General features: G+C 33.2%; 4 protein-coding genes across 4 annotated transcripts; 2 read left to right on the top strand and 2 right to left on the bottom strand.

The window, feature by feature from the left end:
- Positions 1-2,292: 2,292 nt before the first annotated feature.
- LOC117913386 (40S ribosomal protein S3-3-like) lies at positions 2,293-6,374 on the top strand. Its single transcript, XM_034828350.1, has 6 exons — positions 2,293-2,403; positions 2,703-2,850; positions 3,636-3,807; positions 5,131-5,185; positions 5,262-5,393; positions 5,504-6,374. Exons 1-6 carry the CDS (start codon positions 2,374-2,376, stop codon positions 5,672-5,674), a joined length of 708 nt encoding a protein of 235 aa, XP_034684241.1. The 5' UTR covers positions 2,293-2,373; the 3' UTR covers positions 5,675-6,374.
- Positions 6,375-12,057: 5,683 nt separating this feature from the next.
- Positions 12,058-16,530, top strand: LOC117912175 (thermospermine synthase ACAULIS5). The gene is made up of 10 exons (XM_034826667.1): positions 12,058-12,305; positions 13,040-13,106; positions 13,191-13,285; positions 13,621-13,723; positions 13,944-14,032; positions 14,343-14,499; positions 14,655-14,730; positions 15,654-15,712; positions 15,814-15,950; positions 16,209-16,530. The coding sequence occupies exons 1-10, from the start codon at positions 12,157-12,159 to the stop codon at positions 16,285-16,287; spliced, it is 1,011 nt and encodes a 336-aa protein (XP_034682558.1). The 5' UTR covers positions 12,058-12,156; the 3' UTR covers positions 16,288-16,530.
- Positions 16,531-16,536: 6 nt separating this feature from the next.
- Positions 16,537-17,217, bottom strand: LOC117912176 (the record flags this gene model as incomplete). The annotated part of the gene is made up of 1 exon (XM_034826668.1): positions 16,537-17,217. A coding segment is annotated over one exon (519 nt), but the record flags the coding sequence as incomplete, so codon positions are not given.
- Positions 17,218-17,512: 295 nt separating this feature from the next.
- LOC117912173 (mechanosensitive ion channel protein 10) lies at positions 17,513-21,719 on the bottom strand. Its single transcript, XM_034826666.1, is given in 6 exon segments — positions 17,513-17,988; positions 18,564-18,766; positions 18,853-19,146; positions 19,598-19,718; positions 19,809-20,730; positions 20,733-21,719. Coding segments are annotated over 6 exon segments (2,280 nt in total). The 5' UTR covers positions 21,193-21,719; the 3' UTR covers positions 17,513-17,708.
- Between the last annotated feature and the right edge of the window lie 507 nt (positions 21,720-22,226).

Raw genomic sequence — 22,226 nt, 5'->3', positions numbered from 1 at the left:
GGCAACCCTTATAGTATGATGTTAAGAATGCACTTCTTCATGGTGATTTAGATAAAGAGATTTACATGAACATCCCACCGAGATTTGAGGAAAACACAAGTAACAAGGTGCGTAAGCTGAAAAAGACCCTTTATGGGCTAAAACAATCTCCTAGGGCTTGGTTTGGGAGATTTGCAAAAGTTATGAAAGAGTCTGGGTACAAACAAAGCCAAGGTGACCACACTCTCTTCATTAAACACTCGGTTGCAGGGGGAGTAACTGCTCTTCTAGTCTATATTGACGACATCATAGTGATTGGAAATGATGAGAGAGAAAAACATGAAGTGAAGTAGAGATTAGCAACAGAGTTTGAGATAAAAGAACTAGGGAAACTGAAGTACTTCCTCGGTATTGAGGTGGCATATTCCACACAAGAGATCTTCATCTCTCAACAAAAGTATGTGACTGATTTATTGGCAAAAACATGGAAGATTAGGTGTAAACTAGTCTCTACCCTAATGGATTCAAACCACAAGTTGGGAGAAGTTAAAGAAGAACTAGTGGTGGATAAAAGAATGTACCAAAGGTTGGTTGGTAGGCTCATATACCTTGCTCACACTCGGCCAAACATCGCCTACTCGGTGAGTGTGATTAGTCAATTCATGCATGATCCAAGATAACCTCATCTTCAAGCTGCTTATAGGGTGTTGCATTACTTGAAAGACAATCCCGAGAAAGGAATTTTGTTCAAGAAAAACAATGCTCTTGCTCTTGAAGCATACACCGATGTTGACTATACAAGTTCCCTAGTGGATCGAAGATCAACTACAGGGTATTATACTTTTCTTGGAGGTAATCTAGTAACATGGAGAAGTAAAAAGCAGAATGTGGTAGCAAGGTCGTCTGTAGAATCAGAGTTTAGGGTCATTGTGTGAACTACTTTGGTTGAAGATTATTTTAGATGATTTGAGAATCAAGTGGGATGGTTCTATGAAGCTCTATTGTGACAACAAGTCAACTATCAATATTGCTCATAACCCTATACAACACGATAAGACAAAACATATTGAGATTAATAGACATTTCATCAAAGAAAAATTGGAGGAAGGAGTAGTGTGTATGTCCTATGTTCCATCAGAACATCAATTATCTGATATCCTAACAAAAGGGTTGAACAATTCAATGTTTCACGATCTTGTATTTAAGCTGGGAATGGAAGACATTTATTCCTCAACTTGAGGGGGAGTGTCGAGTTGTAAATAGATTGCAATTGAATTGTAAATAGAATAGGAGAATTAATTTAAAATCCCTTAAATTGAGGGATTCAGTTAGATAGCTTTCTGATTTAGGAATAAGTTAGTTTCATATTATGTCTTTTGTAATCTCCAATATAAACTGTGTATAGTAAAAATCTAATATGCAAAACTTATTCTTTTTCATCTCATATTTCGTGACATAAAACATAAATTCAAAGCAAAATTTGTTATGTTTTTTCTTCTATTTCCTTTATTGCTTTTTGGGACAATTATGGTTAAGGGGTTGTTTGGCTGAAAATTAGTCTCAAGGGGTTATAATAATCAGTGTGAAGGGATATAAAAAGTGGGAGATAATTTTGCCCTTTATCACTTGTCATGTCAAAGAACACATCACTAGTTCAGAGTGTATAAGTTAAGGGAAAGGTTCTCCCAAAATTGCTAACCAAACACACATTAACCTCACATTAAAACCAAAAAGAAAAGTGTTTTACATTTGTGAACCTCTAATCTCCCGTTTATTCATCATTTAGGGTTTATCACACTAATTATGCAAACTGTAACATCTGGAGACTAATTTTCAGACCCGACAATCCCTTAAGCATAATTGTCTCTAATTTTTAAAAGTGTATTAGGGAATTAATTTGGAAAAATGTTTAATAAATTTATACTACAAATAATTTTCAGAGAATTTTTTTTAATAAAAGCTTTTTTATAATAAATTTAAGATGTTTCAAATATTTTTAAAATAATATTTTAAAACATTTTATATTGTACATGTAATATCTTCATAAAAAAATAAATTAAAAATTATTTTTCACATTTAAGTTTTCAATGAAAGTCTATTTATAAAAATAAGTAATAACCATTTTTAACTACTATCGTTAAAATTTATTTTTTGAAAGGAGTGTGACAAATAGTTAATTAATTTTCGATCAAGTTTTAATTAACCCAAGTTGTCCGCTAGAATTCCAAAACCTTCATCTTATCCGTCCAAACATTATACCATTTTTCTGACCGTCCGATGCACTCACTTATACGCTTCCTTCTATACAATTTCAATCATGCGTCAACGTTACCACGCAGAGCTAGGGTTTGGTGAGTAACACTCCCAAAGCGCCGAAGCTCAGTTTCTGCAAACATGGCGACGCAGATGAGCAAGAAGCGAAAGGTCAGTAACTATTTCCATCCATTTGGTTCCCGAGAAAACTAGGAACAGAAAAACGAAGAAAATTTTAGAGTACTCTCTCATTTACTTATATTACAACTGATGGAAAGAATCTGATTCAAAACCTTTTGAATTAAAGAGGTGAGGAACTCATCTCTAGCCAAATCCGGTTAATGATGGGCAATTAATGATTCAAAGTTTTTTTTTCCCTCGTTTGTTTCGCGGTAGCCTAACAGGACAAAGATTGTTATTTTTGGAAGGTGTTTGATCTCGCTGTTTTGGCATTGACTTTTTTTCAACAGTTTGTGGCTGATGGAGTCTTCTTCGCGGAGCTGAATGAGGTGTTGACCAGAGAACTTGCTGAGGATGGATACTCGGGCGTCGAAGTTAGGGTTACTCCGATGCGCACGGAGATTATCATTCGTGCCACTCGCACTCAGAATGTTCTCGGTAATTTTGCTTTTCAATTTATTATTATTATTATTATTATTATTATTATTATTATTATTATTATTATTATTCAATTTATTATTATTATTATTATTATTATTATTATATTCTTTGTTTCATTGCTGGGAAAACGTTGGAACGAAGAGGAAAACATATCTGAAGTTTAGTTAAAGAAATTTATTATTATTATTATATTCTTTGTTGATTGCTGGGAAAACGTTGGAACAAAGGGGAAAACATATCTGAAGTTTAGTTAAAGAAATTTTAGAATTGGGTTGTTGTCTGTAATTATGCTTCGATTTTGATTGCTTAGAAAATTACAGAAAAGGGGAAAATATTTCCAGTGTTTTACAAAATCGGCTAGCCAAACTCCACTTGTTGCTGATAAAATATAGGAAGTGAGAGTGTATTAAAATTTTGACTTTTGATTTTTCATTTCTTTAGGGACCTTTTGCTTTTAGTTCTGTGATTGTTTGGAAACCAAAGTGGCATAATATATAGATCTAAATTTCATATTTTTTCTTCCTGGCAATTTTCTTTGCAACAAAATTGAGCATTAGTTTCTAAATAAATTAGAATACGGAACACAGGCAAATTCATTGTAGAAAACATGGAATTGAACTTTTTTTTCTTTTGGGGGGAGTTATGTAGGCTTCAATTTTGCATTTTGTTTACTTGTCACTTGTTTCTCGGCATTGAAGAAATGTGGTTTCATGCTGTTAACCATAGGGTTTTATTGGTTGAATGGGTTGATTTTTTATTTTTTATTTTATTTTATTTTTCAGGTGAAAAGGGAAAAAGGATCAGGGAGCTGACTTCAGTGGTTCAGAAGAGGTTTAAATTTCCTGAAAACAGTGTGGAGCTTTATGCTGAGAAAGTTAACAATAGGGGCCTCTGTGCCATTGCTCAGGCAGAGTCACTGCGATACAAGCTTCTTGGAGGACTTGCTGTTCGGAGGTAAATCAAGTTCTTGTTATCTGATGTTAATTTGGTTGCTCTACCATGCTACTAGATACAGTATTTTCAAATCGGTTTGAATCATTAATGGACCTATGAAGCAGCTAGTGCAACTAATAAAATTTTATTGATATGCTTACCCAAATGAAATGAAGTCCCATCATGATTTGGTGCTTTGAATTCAGGCAAACCTGAGATTGGCCACTATTACTGTCACATAAGAAGCTATCTTAAGTTCTCATTGTGATCATTGCTCTCACAGTTTATCTTCCTTATCATCTTTACTTGTTTTGTGTTCTGCTCTGTTATCCATTGCATACTTACGCACTACACTATCCCTTAAAGAAAAGTCTCAGCAAGTTTTTTCATACCCAACCCAACTTGTGTAAAGTCTATAGAAGCCTCTCCTTTTTTTCTTTTGGCTTGTGTGGCTAGTTCTTTGAGAAGCAATGTAGCATATGTGGCAAGAAAGGACAGAATAAGAAGGGAGATGGTAGGCAAGAGAAGAAAGAAGAGGAAGATGAATGGCAGGAGCAATAATCACTCTCCTCCAGACATTTCATAGTTCCGATGCACCAATACCTGGTTATGCTGTAGTTATCTGGTTATATAAATTTAGAACCTGATGTGTCCATGTAAGGTTGGTATAGCATGACATCTTGGACTTCTTTTAAGTCATCTTTACAGCGAGTTGGTCATTCACAAATACCTGCTCGTGTCTGAGGATGACTATATTCATCGATTCCATCCCTGCTACAAAGCCCAAGGAAAGGAATAATGCTCATATTCCTTGTGGCAAAAGTTATGATGGAAAATGTCTGTTACTGCTGCTGACCAGCATGTAACCTGGCGCTTATTCTTTTGTCTCATGCAGCGGGGGAATTATTCTGTATTCATTGCCCTTCCCCTTAGTTAATAATTAGTGTTGCTTTTAGTAGTTATGTATTAGAATCTATGGGCATTGCTTGAAGACAGGTTGTTTTCTACTCTTCTCTGCCTTATATTTGTTTGGTTTATGGTTTATATTTTCCAAAAATAAACAACAATCTGCAATTTTCCGTATCTGTTAAATGATGGCATTTATTGTCATTATATGTGTAGAATTATCCCTAGGATATATCTTTAGGTCCTATGTTGTCCATTTTTTGAAATATCATCTTTGTTAACAAGCAATGGAGGACAATTTTCTGTTTCATGCTAACATTTTAGTAGAATCGTCTTGATATGCCCATAGAAGTATTTTTTAGGTTAGCAATTAGATTTATTTTTCTCTTTTTGAAATATGGTTTTAATACTTGAACTGCATTCTGATTCTGATTTTAGGGCTTGCTATGGTGTTCTGAGGTTTGTTATGGAAAGTGGGGCGAAAGGATGTGAGGTTTGTCTATAGAGCTTTCCATGTTTTCATCTACCATTTCATGTGAGCAGTTGAAAATCTAATCTCTCTTCTGCAGGTTATTGTGAGTGGGAAGCTCCGTGCTCAGCGTGCCAAGTCAATGAAGTTTAAGGATGGGTACATGATCTCCTCTGGTCAACCTGTTAAGGATTACATTGACTCAGCTGTGAGGCATGTTCTCCTCAGACAGGTACATGCTATAATGTCTCCTGGTTTTGGTTGAATTGTTAGCTGCCACATATTGATTTCATCATTTTATTTGTTGAATCCCGGCTGATTTTCCTTTTCTATGGTGTATAGGGCGTCCTTGGTATCAAGGTCAAGATCATGCTCGACTGGGATCCCAAGGGCAAGCAGGGCCCCACAACACCATTGCCTGATCTGGTGACTATTCACACACCCAAGGAAGAAGAAGAGTATGTTCCCCCAGTGCTCACAACCAATATTGAGGTTCCCCCAATCGTAGTATAAAACCTGAGTTGGGTTCTTTCAAGTCTGGAATGATAGGTTGCTTTATCTTTTAGTGTAGTAGCCTAACCTTCCGTTTTCCGAGCAATAGAACAATAGCCACCCCTTTTTGAGACTTAAAACCTTGCGGATATCTTCAGTACATCACTTGTTCTCCATGCTATTTAAGCTTCTTTTTTTCTTACATTACAGAATTTGATGAAAAAATGTTTGGTTTGAATCTGATGGTGCCCGATCAGCACTGAGGTTTCTGGGTTAGTTGATCACAACTTGTTGCATTACCTATAATATCAAACACAAGTGGCAAATTGTTGGATGTTGTCAGTTGTTTTATTATCACCATTGAGTCATTGAGTCATTGAGTCATGCTCCAGTGATATATATTCTAATATGGCGATTTGAACAGCCAATATTGCATGTGCATGCTCCGATTATGAAGCTCAAAATGCGTGATGTGCTCATTCTTTGTAAAAGGGAAAATAATAGTTGAGAGGATCAATCCCCACCCACCACTGAATTGGTGGTATTGTGGTGCCACCAAGGGACTGTTGCCCAGACAAAGTTGTGTTATGGGCATCGTTTGAAGTGATGTCGACTCGCATTTGTGGTAAACGCACAATCTATTGTGGTGAACATGATTGTAATGAATTCTTGGGATAATGCTTCCCTGTTATTATAGTATTGGAACTATTGACAGCTGTTAGGTCTTTTGAATTGGTTGTTGGAATGGAGTTTATTATGTTACTAAATCCATGGGAGGTGGAATTTAATATATGTTTTTTCGTGGGACGTTGTGGTTATAAGAATCCTTTTGACTTTCTTTGAGAGGAAAAGTTGAAAAAATAAAAAATAGGTTAATAAATTATATTTAAATGTTATTTTAAGTTTATTTTAACATTTAGATGTAAAAATTAAATAATTTAAAAATATACGAGTTTTTAATTAATTTTAATTATATTTTATTTTTTTGGTATTGTTATACTCAAATATGAGGAAATGATTTTTCTTTTTGAAGTGCTTTTGGGTAAATTTATGATTGTATTTGTTCGTGAAAATAATAGAGAGAAAATATAGAGGAAAAAGTGAAAGAAGAAGAAATAAAAAAATATAGGAAAATAAATAATAAATTTAAAGTTAATATATTATTTTTATATTTTATTTTAAGTTTATTTTATTTATTTAATTTTTACATATGAATATTAAATAATTTAAAATTTTATCATTTTTTTATTTATTTTAATTATATTAAAAAATTTTATAGTAAAATCAAATACTATAAAAACCAAATATTATAAAATCAAATATTAAATTTTAATTACATATAAATATTTTACTTATTTGACTTTTACATATAAATATTATATTTAAATATTTAATTTAAAGTTAATTTTTTATTTATAAATATTAAATCATTTATATATATATATATATATTCGTATTTTTCAAAAACCAAACATAACTTAATTTATTACAACCATATGACTCCTCGGTACCATTAATTAAATGAATTATAGAGTACTAAAGTAAAATATAATATGTTCATCATATAAAATTATAAAAAATTTCCAGAAAATTTTTTTTTGACTTAACCATTACAGTTAAATTTCAGTTATTATAAAATTTATAAAAAAAAAAAATAATTAGATATGTTTAAAAATTCTCTAAAAAGAATAACTATTTTAAAAAAAAAATTATATATGAAATATATCTATAGATAAAAGCAATCTTCCTTCATAACATTTAAAACAGGAAAAATTTATAGATCAAGTTGCTCAACCTTTAGTTGGCATTGTTGAAGTCAAGGCAAAACTCAAGCCCGTCAAGGTCCAAGTAAAATTCATGCTAAAGTTTTGTTAAAATTTAAATCATATCAAATCATAAGTCAAGTCAAAACTCAAATCATGTTAAGATTCAAATTATACTAATATTTAAGTTACATCAAAACTCATATTAAATTAAATTTCAAGTCACACTAAGTTTCAAGTCACATTAAATTTTAAGATAAGATTCAAGTTGTATCAAGTTATAAAATTCAAGTAATTTCAACATCTAAATCATACAAAAAAAAATTGATAATTTCATTGAAACTTCCTAAGGTTAGACGTACATTCCATCATCACTGGTTTTAAATTTCATCAATTAGCACTCTTATAAATTTATTTTATTTATAATATTTATTTTTTTAAAGAGATTTCAAATAAAAATATTTAAGATTGGAATGTTTAATAATTCTCTAAAAATTAACTCTTTAAAAAATAAAATTTGTATATAAAATACATCCAACGTATCCAATAAAATTTGAAACTTATGACGACTTAATGTATTTACACTAAACTTCAAAAGGTTTTCATAAAATTAATTTAAAAAAAAACAAATCCTGACTTAACACTTAAAGCTAAATTAAGTTCAAACAATATGAAATCAACCTATTTTAAACTTTTGGTTAATAACCAAAAAGAGAAAATTGGATGATAAAATAGAAATTATACTCATACCATTTTTCAAATCAATGAAATCTAATTTGACCACACTTTTCTTTTTCCTTTTTTTTTTTTTTTTTTTTGAGAAAATTTGTGCGTACACGCATCCACTTACCCGATTCAAAGAAACAATAAAAAAAGCAAAAAAAAAAAAAAAAAAACAGTAGAATTCATATATAAATTTTGTTGGTTGAGTTTGATGTATGGGCATGTGAATGTGGGGGTGGGGGTGTTGAGGAGGATTTATGGCATCACAAACACATTTTAAAAGTGAAAGGCAAATGCAGACGCCAACCTTATCACGTATGAGATGATGGAATTGGTCATCTTCCAAGCACTCACAGCACGTGTGCAGACAAATTGACGGCATGTCACTCCTCAGCCCCACACTTTGACACATACAATGAGAGAGATCTATTAAAGTAGAAGATTTTGAGCACCCAACAGCCCACCCTCCACATACCCTCAATAATAATAATAATAATAAAGGGAAAATTGACATGAGTTTGTCCCCAACTCCCTTCTTATATCATTTTTCTCAACCCCACCACATTTACTCCATCTTATGATAATGAGTGGGCTGCCATGAAATAATTTTGTTCTAATTTCGAGTTTTTTTTTTTTAATTCTTTTTATGACTCAAATTTTAAATTTTTTCTTATTAAGAACTTACCAATTCTATGAAGTGCTTATAACTTTTTTAACAATTAAAAAATTAAATTATTTTTTTTTCAAATATTAACGAAACAAAAAATGCTTTTTAAAATTATTATCAAATAAACTTTAATTTAAATTAAAAAAAACATTTTTTTTCTAAGCTCAATTAGATATATATATGAGACGTTCTATAACATGTCAATTATATGCTATATGACCTAAGTGTCTCTATTCATCTATCAATTAACATTTCATTACTTCTACGTAGAGTCCAAAATTTTGATTGATACATAAACACTCATCTCCTATGAACTTCATTTATTTTAATTATTTTGGGTAAAAATACAATATATTACATAAATATTTTTAATTTCACAAAATTTTTTAAGGGGGTATCATTCTTTTTAATTAAAATAATTTAACAAAAAATGTACTAATTTTAATTTTCAACCTTGGTGTTCTTAATCATGAAATGTACTTGGAGATGATGAATGTAGATAAGTCAGGCGTTGTGTTTAATATATGCATGAGACTATTTTAAACACGGTTCACAAAAGTCGGTGACATTTTCAATAAATGAATACACATAATAATTAAGTTCATGAATCATTTTTATTTGGCTTAAAAGTTAATATAGAATAAAATCATATATGATTATAAGCCATTGAAATCTATATAAACCTAAGTCAGGGTTGACCCTTTGAGGAGGAAAATGAAAAATTGGAAAGGGATATGGAAAAAGCTTTGACTTGTTGTGGGAGGTCACCCTCTTTGGATTATTATTAAGCTATTGACTTGGAGATTAGGGAGAAAAGTGAAAAAAAGGTTTTTTAAATTTTGCAAAGGCCTGAAAATGATTGTTTGTGAGCCGATCTTGCTATCGAGGAAATGTCCAAAAAACAGCTTGTGGATTCATTAAAAGAATTCTTGTACCCCCTTGTCTCCCCATTACAAGAAAAGCTAGCAACCCAACTAAGCACTTCTTCTTGGTGCTCTGCACTTTTTTCTTTTAATTTACCACATTGCCCTTTTCAAATACATAGACCACTCATTTGCTCTTCAACAATGAGATTTTTTATTTTTATTTTTTCATATATGGGTTTTGTTTTGTAGTGGAAAACAATCATCAAGGGCAAGGGCACACCTAAAGCACAAAAATTGTGAGGTTGGATGTAAGATGCAATTCAAAAAATTTTAAATAAAACATTGGATCCAAAGAATTAAATAAATAAAATAAGTAACTAATAGAAAATAGATATTTTTATATAAAATCATTGACAAATATCTCAAATACAAATTGTTTTTTTAAAGAGTATTTTCTAAATTTTATGTTATTGTAATATTAGAGTATTGGTAATATTTTTTATAAATATTACAAGTTATGAAGGAAAAAAGGTTGTAAAATAAGGATCAACTTATGAAAATTATATATGTGGTGATTATAAAGAACAGTAAAAGATAATCGATGAACTAAGAATATTTACAGTTCAATTAGCATATACAAAGAATGGGGTAAACATTATTGATTGAACCACTTATATTTTGTGTGTGAATTATTTAATCTTTATGTTCTTACATTAATATATTTGTATTGAAAATTTCATTGATATAATAAATAATTTTAAAATAAAAATACTAAAAAGAGAGAAAAAAGAAGAAACATTTTTCTAACATGCATGTATGTTTGGAACTTAATGTTATAATTAAGAATTGTAATATTTCATATCGATTATGAGAAAAAATTTATGATACCATAAATATGATGAACTTTTCTTAGTTTTATAAATATATTTTCATGTGGTGATGATTTATTGAATTTAAAGTGTATAATATTTACATGACATACCATTTTAATTTTAAAATAAGAAAATTTTTAGCTAAAAAATAAAATTATACATACTAATATATACCAAAATATATAATTCAAATTGAAATATTAATTTAATATACGAATAAAATCATTCTTTTTCTTCTCATTACAATTGACAAAAAGTGACCAATTGTTGTGACCATGTTCTAATCCATTAATGACAATGAGACAAAGCCAAAGTCTTTCATTATCCCCAATTTATTATTCGTACATAATTCTAATTATGAAAAAAGGGGGAATTATATAACTTTAGGCATTCATTGAACCTACGAACCAAAAATAAATAGATAAAAAGGGCATTTTGGTCATTGGACAAGTAATAGACAGATGAACTGCACGCAAAGGCACGGTGATATGATGGAGGGTATAGTGTTAGAGTGGGCTCTCCACAAACTAGTGGAGTCAGCCCACGCTCGACAGGCCGCCCCATCGCACAGTAATGGGCCCCACTCCACCAAGCCCAACTTGATTTGTGATGTCGGGCCAGTGGGCCCCATCTTAACATTTCCCCCTGTTATATCCAACCAGACCTACTCTTTATCTACCACGTGTTCTCCCTCCTTTTATTTATATTATTTTTTATAATTGCCTTCCATAATTTCCAGGTCACGCAAATGCGCATGCTCCTTGGGTAATCCTTGCGTTACCTACAGTCTCTTAAAATTTCTATCCAATCAATGTCATGTGCCGACATGTATGACAACAGGTTTCATCAGTATATAATACCATATTTAATTAAAATTTATATTTTCATACCATAATTTTTTCTTAATATAATATTTATATACTATATTTCCAAAAATTTAAGATCATAATTATTTTCAAATATAAATTTATATCTTATTTTTTCAAAGTCTTTTGTAAATATTATTCTGTAATTAAATATTTTAAAAATATTAAAATTCAGTTTTTTAAACATAAATTTATTGTATAAGATCAATAATTATTTTTTATCTTACTTTTTTTTAATTAATAAAGGTAAAAATAAAATAAAAACTATGCGAAAATGTGGAAAGATTTGTACATGGAAATTATAACATTATTTTATTAGGATATTTAGAATCCGTTTTATAACGATTTTAGAAAGCGTTTTTAACATTTTAAATGCTTAAAAAAATTTATCATTTAACTGTTAAAAAAATTAGAAATATGATTTATAATCACTATCAAACACACTCTTAAAGTGTATAAGAGTGCGTTTGATAATGATTTTATGAAGTGTTTTTAATTTTTTTAACACTTGAAATTTTTTATCCTTTATATTTTAAAGATATTAAAAACACTTTATAAAATTACAACTAAACACGCATGTTGGGACTACCTCTATAAAAGGACTACCTCTATAAAAGGCTCAAGTAGCTCAACACAAACTTCTCATATAAGGAAAGTTGCTTCTTCTTCTTCTTCTTCTTCTACTCACATAAAGAAAGTTGCTTCTTCTTCTCCATTCTTCTCTTCTCTTTTTCTATTCATTGAAGATGGGTGAAGCTGTTGAATTCTACCACTCCAATGGCGTCTCCGGGATTAATCTCAATGAATCCGGGAAAAAAATCGATGAAAATCACATGTGTTGCTGGTATGAAGAAGTCATTGACGACAATCTCAAGTGGTCCTTTGCCTTGAATAGGTGGGTATCCCTTGTTCATCATCTTCATATTACTTTCTTCTTTCATGTTCATCATCTTCATATTACTTTCTTCTGTCATGGCCATGCATGCATGCTTAAAGGGTTCTTGTAGGTTCTTTTTCATCTCCTTTTTTATTTTTATTTTTTATTTTGCTAAATAGGATGTTGAATTCAAATCTTACAAGATTAAACTTTTAAAAAAATTTATAATTTACATGAGAATAAATAAATAAATAAATTGGTAGTTTAACATGAGAGCTTCCACGAGAGGTCGTGTGTTGCTCGCAATTTTCATATTTGTTCCTCAGGTAAAAAAAAATTATTTGCATTTGTTTTCCCTTGGTTGGCTATCAACTATCTATCTCTACTAGTGTTAACACGAGAGTTTTGATGAGAGGTCACGTCTACCCATGTTAACATGAAAGTTTTGATAAGAGATCACGTGTTACTCAAAATTTGCATATTTGTTTTTCTACAATAATAAAAATTATTTGCATTTATTTACATATGATCAACTATCTCTCTATAGGCACCTACGATGATGTTTAAAACGTAGTATGAATTTTTCATTTAGGAAAATGAAAAATTGGTAGTTTAACAATTTGTTTTTGAAAACATGTTTTCATTTATTTTATTGAGTTTTCCCCATTTCTTTTATAGTTTTCCTTCATCTTTAGTAAGAATAATGGAAAGAAAATCAACTGAAAACCTCCATAACCATTGTCTCTCCGCAGTGTGCTGCATAAGGGTACAAGCCAGTACCAGGACATAGTTCTTTTGGACACAAAACACTTTGGAAAGGTGATTTTTATTATTTTTTATTTTATTTTAATTTTTCTATATATAGTATCTCCCATATTCATTTCTCTTGGATTTTGGATTTAGGCCCTGGTGATTGATGGGAAGATGCAGAGTGCTGAAGTCGACGAGTTTATCTACCATGAATGCTTGATTCATCCAGCTCTCCTTTGCCACCCAAAGTCAGTTTCCCTTTTTTTTTCTTTTTTTTCTTTTTTGATATTATAAGAAAGTATTAGTATGGTGAATATTTTAGAAAAATATCTGAATTTTTTTTTCAGAAAATATTATTTTTGTGACAAACTGAGGAATGGATGGAATTTGGATTTGATGGAATATTCTGATGAGATTATGTTGTTAGATAAATTTGATTGTGTAAAAGAGTATTCAATAAATTTCATTGCATATATTTTTTTATAAATAAATAAATGGGTGCTATTAAATTAATATATCCTTTTACTTTTTGAAAGCACTTTTAAGATTTTTGAGATCCCATTATTTATTTTTTTATTTACAGCCCAAAAACTATCTTCATAATGGGAGGTGGTGAAGGGTCTGCTGCGAGAGAAGTACTGAGGCATAACTCCATAGAAAAAGTGGTTATGTGTGATATCGACCAGGTAATTAGTATAGTCCACAGCCCACGTGGTTCAATCTTCATCGTTGTTCACACTGACCCCCTATCTTTATCTTTGATTGTAAACTTCATACTGAGATTATACAAATCTTCTCCTTCCCACAAGGACTCAGTCTTGTTTGGTTATCGAGAAAATTTGAGGAATGGAAGGAAACAGAAAAATTTTTGAGACACGTGTTATGATCTCTTGCCGTTGATTGCAGGAGGTGGTTGATTTTTGCCGTAGATATCTCACAGTAAATCAAGAGGCATTCCGAAACAAGAAGCTCAATCTGGTTATCAATGATGCCAAGTAAGCAATTTGCCCTTTTGATTTTAAAGGCTATTTAATTAACTCTAAGGCTTGCGCCTGTTTAGATCAGTGTTCAAAACACTCATCAAATTTGCACCATGGCCCAGACCTTAATAAGGTCAGGTTGCACATTGACCTACTCAGCCCAACCCAAATGTAGGTCCATTTGGGTTAATGTTTCAGCGGGTTGGGCTGTTTTGATCAATAAATGGGCCATTACAAGCCCATTGGCCCATATGAGCATATACTGTAATTGACATATCACTGTAATTGAACATGTTTTTAATAAAACTTGAAATTGTTCATGAAGGGCCGAGTTAGAAAGGAGGAGCGAGAAATTCGATATCATTGTCGGAGATTTAGCAGACCCAGTTGAAGGAGGGCCTTGTTATCAACTCTATACAAAATCCTTCTATGAGCGAATCCTCAAGCCTAAGCTCAATGTCAATGGCATCTTTGTTACTCAAGTGGGTTTTTCTTTGCATTTTATTTTGCTCATGTTTTCTTTTGCCAATCGTCAAGAACTACTTCTCTTGTTGTCATGGCCATAATGACATTATATTTTTCTCTTTTGCTTCATAAAAATTGAGACCAAATTTCTGAGAATTTTGCCACTTTATAGGCTGGACCTGCAGGCATTTTTACCCACAAGGAGGTCTTCTCATCCATATACAACACAATTAAGCAGGTCTTTAAGTGTAAGTTTCTTATCTCTACACAAAATTCAAAAGCTTCAGGTCTTGTCATTGATAAGCTCTAGACTATAGAAAGGGTCCATTTCGATACCAAATTAGTACTTCTTAGAAATCGAACCAATCACAACATACCACATGTATAATTTGATTTTATTACTTTGAATCTGTCTCATTACTTTATACATTGATACCATTCATTTGTGCCATAATATCACATATTTGTATGCCTGCTCAATAATTTAAATTTTACTATATGCTTTTAATGATTGAGATTGCAAGTTCAATGAGTTGATAACTTAGAATTTTTCTTATGGAAAGCCCCATAAGGGAAGATGGAAATCAAAATCCCTGAAGTTATGTGTGGTTGTAGAAAATGGGAAGAAAATAGAAAAAGAAAGTAAAAGAAATGAAAAAATAGAAATAAATTTAAAGTTAATAAATTATTTATATATATTATTTTAAAGTCATTTCATTTATTTACACTTTTTTATATAAAAATTAAATAATTTTAAAATATATAATTTTTTATTAATTATAATTATATTGGATTTTTTTTTATACTTTCCATGGTACAACCAAATACAAGAAAATCTTTTCTTAAACTCTTTTCCTCTTTAGTACTTTTTGGGACCAAACATAATCTTAAAGTCTGTTCGACCATAATTTTAGAACACATTTATAATAAAAAAAGAGTTTTTTGAAAAACAAAAATAATAAATATTTGACAAAATTTAGAAAATATTTTTAAAACTTTGAAAAATAATTTTTAATGTTTCTTAAATAAGTATTTAATAAGTGATTCTTCCAAAAATATTTTTGGAGAAAATACTTTGGTTAAAAACATTTCAAATAAATACTCTTGGTAATTTCATTTTTTAAATAAATTAATTGTAGATTAAAGGGTTGGTTCTTCTATGTTTGTGCAGATGTGGTTGCATATGCAGCTCATGTTCCATCTTTTGCAGATACATGGGGTTGGGTGATGGTGAGTAGACACAAGCTTATCTTAAATCCATTGGATTGAATGAATATCAGCGTCAGTATCAGTATTTGATTATATTCATTCATATATTTCCATCAATTCAGGCCTCAGACCAGCCATTCTGTATAAACGCTGATGAAATAGACAAGAAAATCGACAAAAGAATCGACGGGGAATTGCTATATTTGAATGGTGCCTCCTTCATCTCCTCCACCACCATGAACAAGAGTGTTTCCTTATCGTAAGTTCACAAACCTTTCAGATTATAAGATCAGGAATATGTTTGATTCTAGAAAAGTATCAAGGAAAAAAAAAAACTAAAGGATTGTAATATGAAAAATAATGAAAATTCAAATTATTAACTTTAAATTTATTTGTTAATTTTTTTCCTTTTTAACTTGTGTTTTCTATTGTCTTTTCTTTACATTTTCCCTTTAATTTTCCCGGGAACCAAACATAGTTTAAGTTGTTTGAGTTTCTAACCCAGCTGTTGTTTCAGGCTGTTGCATGAAACTCATATCTACACTGAAGAGGATGCGAGGTTCATTCATGGACATGGGGTGGCTTACCGCGATTGAAGAAGAAAGGTTTTCGGGTTGTGGGGAATTGCTGTACAGAAAGATATGTTGAAGGGTTGAAGATGAAAATAGCAGTTAAAAAGGAAGAAAATCAATCAAACAACAATTCATAGAAGCTTTTGTTTTTATACAGTAAACGTTGTTAGCTTTCTCTTGTGGGTGTTGTAGGACTCCAGATAACAAAACTGTATGAAAAGCTTTATCTATATATGTGAATAAATCATGAGGCATTCCTCCATTGAATCTGGCTTTGATGCAGTGTTCTAAGAACAACGAGTCTTTGAATTCAAATCATGAGATCCATATACATATGGGTAAAAGTTTTGCAGATTGCTAAATTAGGCAACAGAAACTAATGACAAGATGAGAGAGAGAAAGAAGAAAATTCACAGAAATTCGGGATTCATCTTCTCAGGTTCGCTTGACGGGATCGAAGTTGGCGACGCCGATAACAGCTCCGACGATTGCACCAAGGACGACGCCGCCGGCCGCAATGCTGAGCAGGAAGTTCTTGAGAGATGGGGAGACGCCGGAGGCTGCTTCAGCCGCCTCAGGCAGCACCATGGAAGCTGTCAATGCGGCGGCTGTCAGACCTGTGATTGCCTTCTCTTTGAGAGAAGCCTTCACTTCAAGCCGACTGCCCCTGGACTTCGGCTTCACTGCCACAGCCTTCTTTGATGGCTTCACTTGCAGTGGCTGGAAAAAGGCTTCAGAGGTTGGCCTCTGGAGCAGCCTATTCTGGCTTGCAGAAGTCAGTCGCATAGCCATAGAAACACTAGCCATTGTCTCCAATTCTTCTTTGTTGATATGCTCTAGTGGTTGCTGTTGGGAAGAGAATGGGGCTTGGTGCTTAGATAGATAGACAAAGATTGGAGAGAAGGAAATGAGAGGTGGAAATAAGAGATTTTCTGCTGATGTGTCACCCAACTGTTATCCTACGTGGCATATTCTCGACCCGGTGTTGGTGGATAAGGTTATCCTTGTAGATTGATCTTGTTTGAATGGACCTCTCTTCAAATGCCACATAGGCTCCTTTGGGATACGCATGGTAACAAATCATCCCCCATTGGCCACTGTAATATCCCATGACATGCTCCTAAAAGATTAGAATCCCATAATAAATCCAAGAATCCATAGTATGAGAAGGGTTTTTCAAATGGTTTTTGCTCTGGGTTCCCTTAAAGAATAAAGACTCCTGTGTTTATCACAAAAGAAACCCAGTCTCTGCAAAACAAATACTTATGAGGCACAAAAATTAGAATTTAATGAGAGGAAACACTAGTCAGGGACTTGAAAGTCTGATACAAGTTCGTCTCGAGGGAGAACATTGGAAGAAGTACACACTAGTAGCTAATCAACAGCAACCAAAAAAAAGAGGAAAATGGAGTCTATTGAGCCATGAGCAACAATCATCCAGTGGGTCACAGATGTTTGGTGGCATGCCCGTGTATTGTGGCTGGCGTGGTGGTATTAGAGATGTGAATTTCTTGGGGCAGGAGGTAGTATGTGATATCTAGGTCTTCAAATATTTTCTTCAGCTCTAACACCAGTTCGGTTCTCCGATTAGTCTTCTCTGGATAGTCTTGGAAGTTGATGGTGTGATTGACAAATAGAGTCATCTTGATCTTGTTGACATTCTCAATCTCCTTTACTACCAGAGTGTGGGCAGGAAACCAGTATTGGGGATTTCTCTCCAGGTACCTGGCAAAAGAAATTGATAAGAAAATTTCCAAATTGAGTAGTATAATTACATCAAAATGTATTCAGAATGCATAGCACTCCTTTTGTGGATCCATTGGCTGCTCCTGTCAAGGCTGGTATTCCTCATTTTGATGGATACTAGGCCAGTATCCAGAGTCTTAGATCAATCTTTCAATTGTAAAAACAAGGTAAATTTTGCGATTTTTCAGACATACTACCTCTTTCAAAGATGTTTTCCTAGATGAGAAAAAGAGCAGGGCAACCACAATGTTAGTAGTTCAGTTTCCCTAGGCCGAATTTGAATTTTATACAAGGGCAAATAAGTAGAATGAACCATATCGGGTCTAGCTTGGATGAAGGTGGTGGAACTGATTTGTTTGGAAGGGAAAAAAAAACTCATGTTGTTTCAAAGTTATTAGCTCAATCAATTTTTTTAGCAGGACGTCTATCAGAAAAAATAAATAAATAAATTCATGTTGCATTACACCCCAGAATGAGAGAAAAATACCAATAAACCTAAATTTGATACCCTAGTCAATAGGAGAAAAGGATGAATATGGTGCGAGTCAACTTACTTTGCTATTCTTTCTTTTAGAGCCCCGATCTTTTCTGCTGTGGTCGCAAATGCAATAGAGAACTCCACATTATCACCCATAGGCGAGCTTCTGTAGAAGTTGCTGATGGGCTTGGTAGCCAAAACAGAATTTGGATAGTACACCTTTTCGCGATCAATTTTCAAGAAGACTGTTGTTAAGATGTTCATCTCATCAACTATCAACTGTCAGGATACAATGTGTCAAACAGAGCTAATGATCAAGAAGTAGCCCCAACAATACCAAATAAGACATGTCTTGTGAGAGTTACCTGGACACCATCAACGAGACAACGGTCACCAACATCAAATGGATGCATCACAAAGACAAATATGATAGCTTCAAAAATTGTCTTGCAGGTGTTTCCAAACATAAAAGCAGCCACTACAAGCTGGGACGAGAGGAGGACAAGAACTTTTGTAGTTGCAATTTCCATCAAAAGAAGCCACACAATGAGGACGACAACAATTACAACCCCTGTCACAACCTTGTTCAATTGCTTTACAGCTGTTTTGGTGTCATTTAGAGCATGTGCTAGTGCTTTCCTGTCGTTGTAAGCCTTCACCTGCAGGAATAAGAAGGTAATAAATTTTGGGTGCGGGCCTTTCTCCCACAAACAAAGCTTCCTCTACCGTATGTGGTCTCATTGAATCAAAACTGCAACAATTTAATATCATACTACTGAAAATACTACATGATTACGACTCAGAACTGAAACAGGATTAAGCTAAGAATTCGCTTTTCTGACTTTCCCAAATAGTTCAAATTGTCTGAATCTTGTTTCTTCTTAGCTTTTCAGAAATTCAATGGAGTATTATGTATGCATCTATAAATAAAAAAGGCTGAAGAAACTGCATAGATTCATAATATTTTTTTTCCTAAGTTACATGTCAATCTGAAAATGAGAAGGAAGGATTCAGTGGCTGAATGAACACATTTTTTGTCATTACATAGCGTTAAGAGATGAGGAAACCAGTAAGAAATTGAATTTCAAGGTGGAATTCAACAGGCCTTACCACCCAGTTGGTGAGTACTCTTCTTTCGATTCGTCCATTCTCCATTCCTTCAAACAGTGGCAACACATGATCCACCTCCTCTTTAATCATGAATCTCAAAAGGTCCTCCTCCTCAATGTACCTAATCACAAAGATAAAGGTGCTTCAAGAAAGGCCACATTAGGGGAAAAATAACCAGAACATCAAAAGAGTGAAAGGAGGAATTTCTTACGTGAAACCAGGCTGACAAACATTCCTGAATATGTGATATGCAGCTGCGATCGCTTCCATCTCATTAGTAATCTCCTTATCCGCCCGTTCACCTTCTTTAGCAATGCTTTCAAGGGTATCCGATATTGTGGGAAGCCCAGAACTCAATATCACATCAACCAATTCCTTCATGACCGAAGCAGAGACCTTTTCTCGCTTCATCCTATGAATCTCTCCCATATCAATCAACTTTTTTTCTTTGGATTTTTTACCTTTCTTTATACTCCTAAAACTCAATCGACCAGCACTGGGTTCTCTCCCAACCATCTGGGCTGACTCCATAAGTGGAGGCCCTGAAAGGGTTTGAAGAACATACTGGTGGAAAACCGATACCTGAATCCTATCGAAGAATGTAGTGACATTGAAAGCAGACGCCAATATCTTTAGCAATAGATTCTTCAGCAGCCAAAAGAAACTCCCAATGAGCAGAGTAACTAGAGTCCATGTCACAGAATTCAGAATCTTGGTGGTAGTGTATGATCGTTTAACCCCTCGATTGAACAACAAAACCCATGTAACAAGAATCAAGGCCAGCCAAATAAAGACCTGAACACTCTTCTTCAAACCATGAACAAAATACAGAACTTTCTTCTTCAGCAAAAAGTTCCTTTCAATCAGGAAAACAATAAAGTTCATAATCCATTTGGTAACCAACATACCTGAGAAGATCACCATTACAAGCACACACCATTTCCAGAGCTCCAAGCCCCAAATCATAGTTTTCTCCAACTTGTCAATGGTTAAACTAGCCACCAAGAACCCCAAAATCACCAAAGATGCAATCCACTCAACCAAAACCTTAACCTTCACTCTCCTATGCTTCTCCTTTTTCCATTCAGTACTATTCACTTTCTTGTATATCTCCTCATCATCATCCTCAACCCACCTGGAGACGCCATCAACGGAGTTCTCTGATTGATGGAAACTGCTCTACTACCGGGTTTGCTACCGGGTGACGCCCTATAAGACCTGTAAGACGAAGACCCACCAATCTGTTCTTGCAGTATCCCATTATTATTCTCAAAATGGTTGATATCAACTGGGGGGTCTCCAAATCTCGATTTAGACCTCGAGTACACCGATTTTGCCACTGACCGCCGGCGAGCTAGGGCTTCCGAAGTGGGGATTTTCGGAGGCTTGTGCGGGCTCCCGGTGAATCCAGCAATCTCCGGCGAAGGGCAGTGAGGCTGTGCTTTCGCCTCCGTCACCCCCTGACCGCTCCGTCTTGGAGCTGAAGTCTCCGAATCCATAGGCGAAGACCCTTTTGTGTTGGCATTAGCCTCTTTACTCTCAGCTGAAATCGTCACGACGACTTCAGCTCCGCCCGTTTCCTTCTTCTCCGACATTGAGCCTCCAAACCCTAGTACATTCAAAACTATTTCTTTTCTCTACCCAGCTGCAAAAACACCACATAAACACTTCCCTCCTGGCAGAAAAACGTTACCCCGATTTTTTACATTAAAAGAAAAGTCACTTCTCAAGCAAAGTTGAGATCAAATACAGTATATATTCAACAGGTGATGTAGGAAGAAAGTGACAAAATAGGGGACCCCAAATAGAAAGAAAGATTCTTCAAGAAAATCAACAAAAATAGAGAAAAAAAAATAGTAGAAGACACTGAAAGTACAGACAAGCACGCCAGGTTGTAGGACAGCGTCAGTTTTCCGGCAACTGTCCAAGAAAAAACAGAATATTCCGGCCAGATTCCGGGGATACCCGTGTGAAAACGATGATACTGAAGAAGAAAGATGGCAGAAAGAGAAAGAGAACGGTGAGTGAGACGCGCGGTGGGAGTATTGAGGATCAATGCTTCGGTTTTTCAACGTTGGCCAGCAGAAGTGTGAAGCTCATGGAGCATTATGGTCTATGGTGTTTGGCTGTTGGGTCATAAGTTATTTAATTTATATTATGAGTTGAATCATTGGCTTCATTCAAAGACAGAGATGCCGAAGCTGCAATGATCATAAAAAAAATATATATATAATAATAAAATAAAATAAAAATGAATTAAAAAAAAAAAAAAGTGACTAATGAAATTACAAGCCTTTCCCAAACTAGTTCTCAAACAAAATTCAATCTCAAAATTTTAAATATGGAAAATAATTTTTTTTTGGATGTTACATGCTTATATATAATACAAAAATCATCAAAATATTTTTCATATTTTTAATTAATTTTTAGAATCTTATATAAAAATAATTAAAAATACCTTAAATTTATTCTAAAAGTAATATATTTTGGAAATAAATTTTAAAAATATTATTAATACATCTAAGTTAGAAAATTATTTTTTATTTAAAAAAAAGAATTTCGAAAATAATTTCCCCACAAAAAAAAAAGTATATTTATTAAATTAATATATAAGTGAATAATATTGCTA

Source organism: Vitis riparia, chromosome 4, assembly GCF_004353265.1.
Source record: "Vitis riparia cultivar Riparia Gloire de Montpellier isolate 1030 chromosome 4, EGFV_Vit.rip_1.0, whole genome shotgun sequence".
Taxonomy (NCBI): Eukaryota; Viridiplantae; Streptophyta; class Magnoliopsida; order Vitales; family Vitaceae; genus Vitis; species Vitis riparia.
This window is presented reverse-complemented; position numbering and strand designations above follow the sequence as displayed.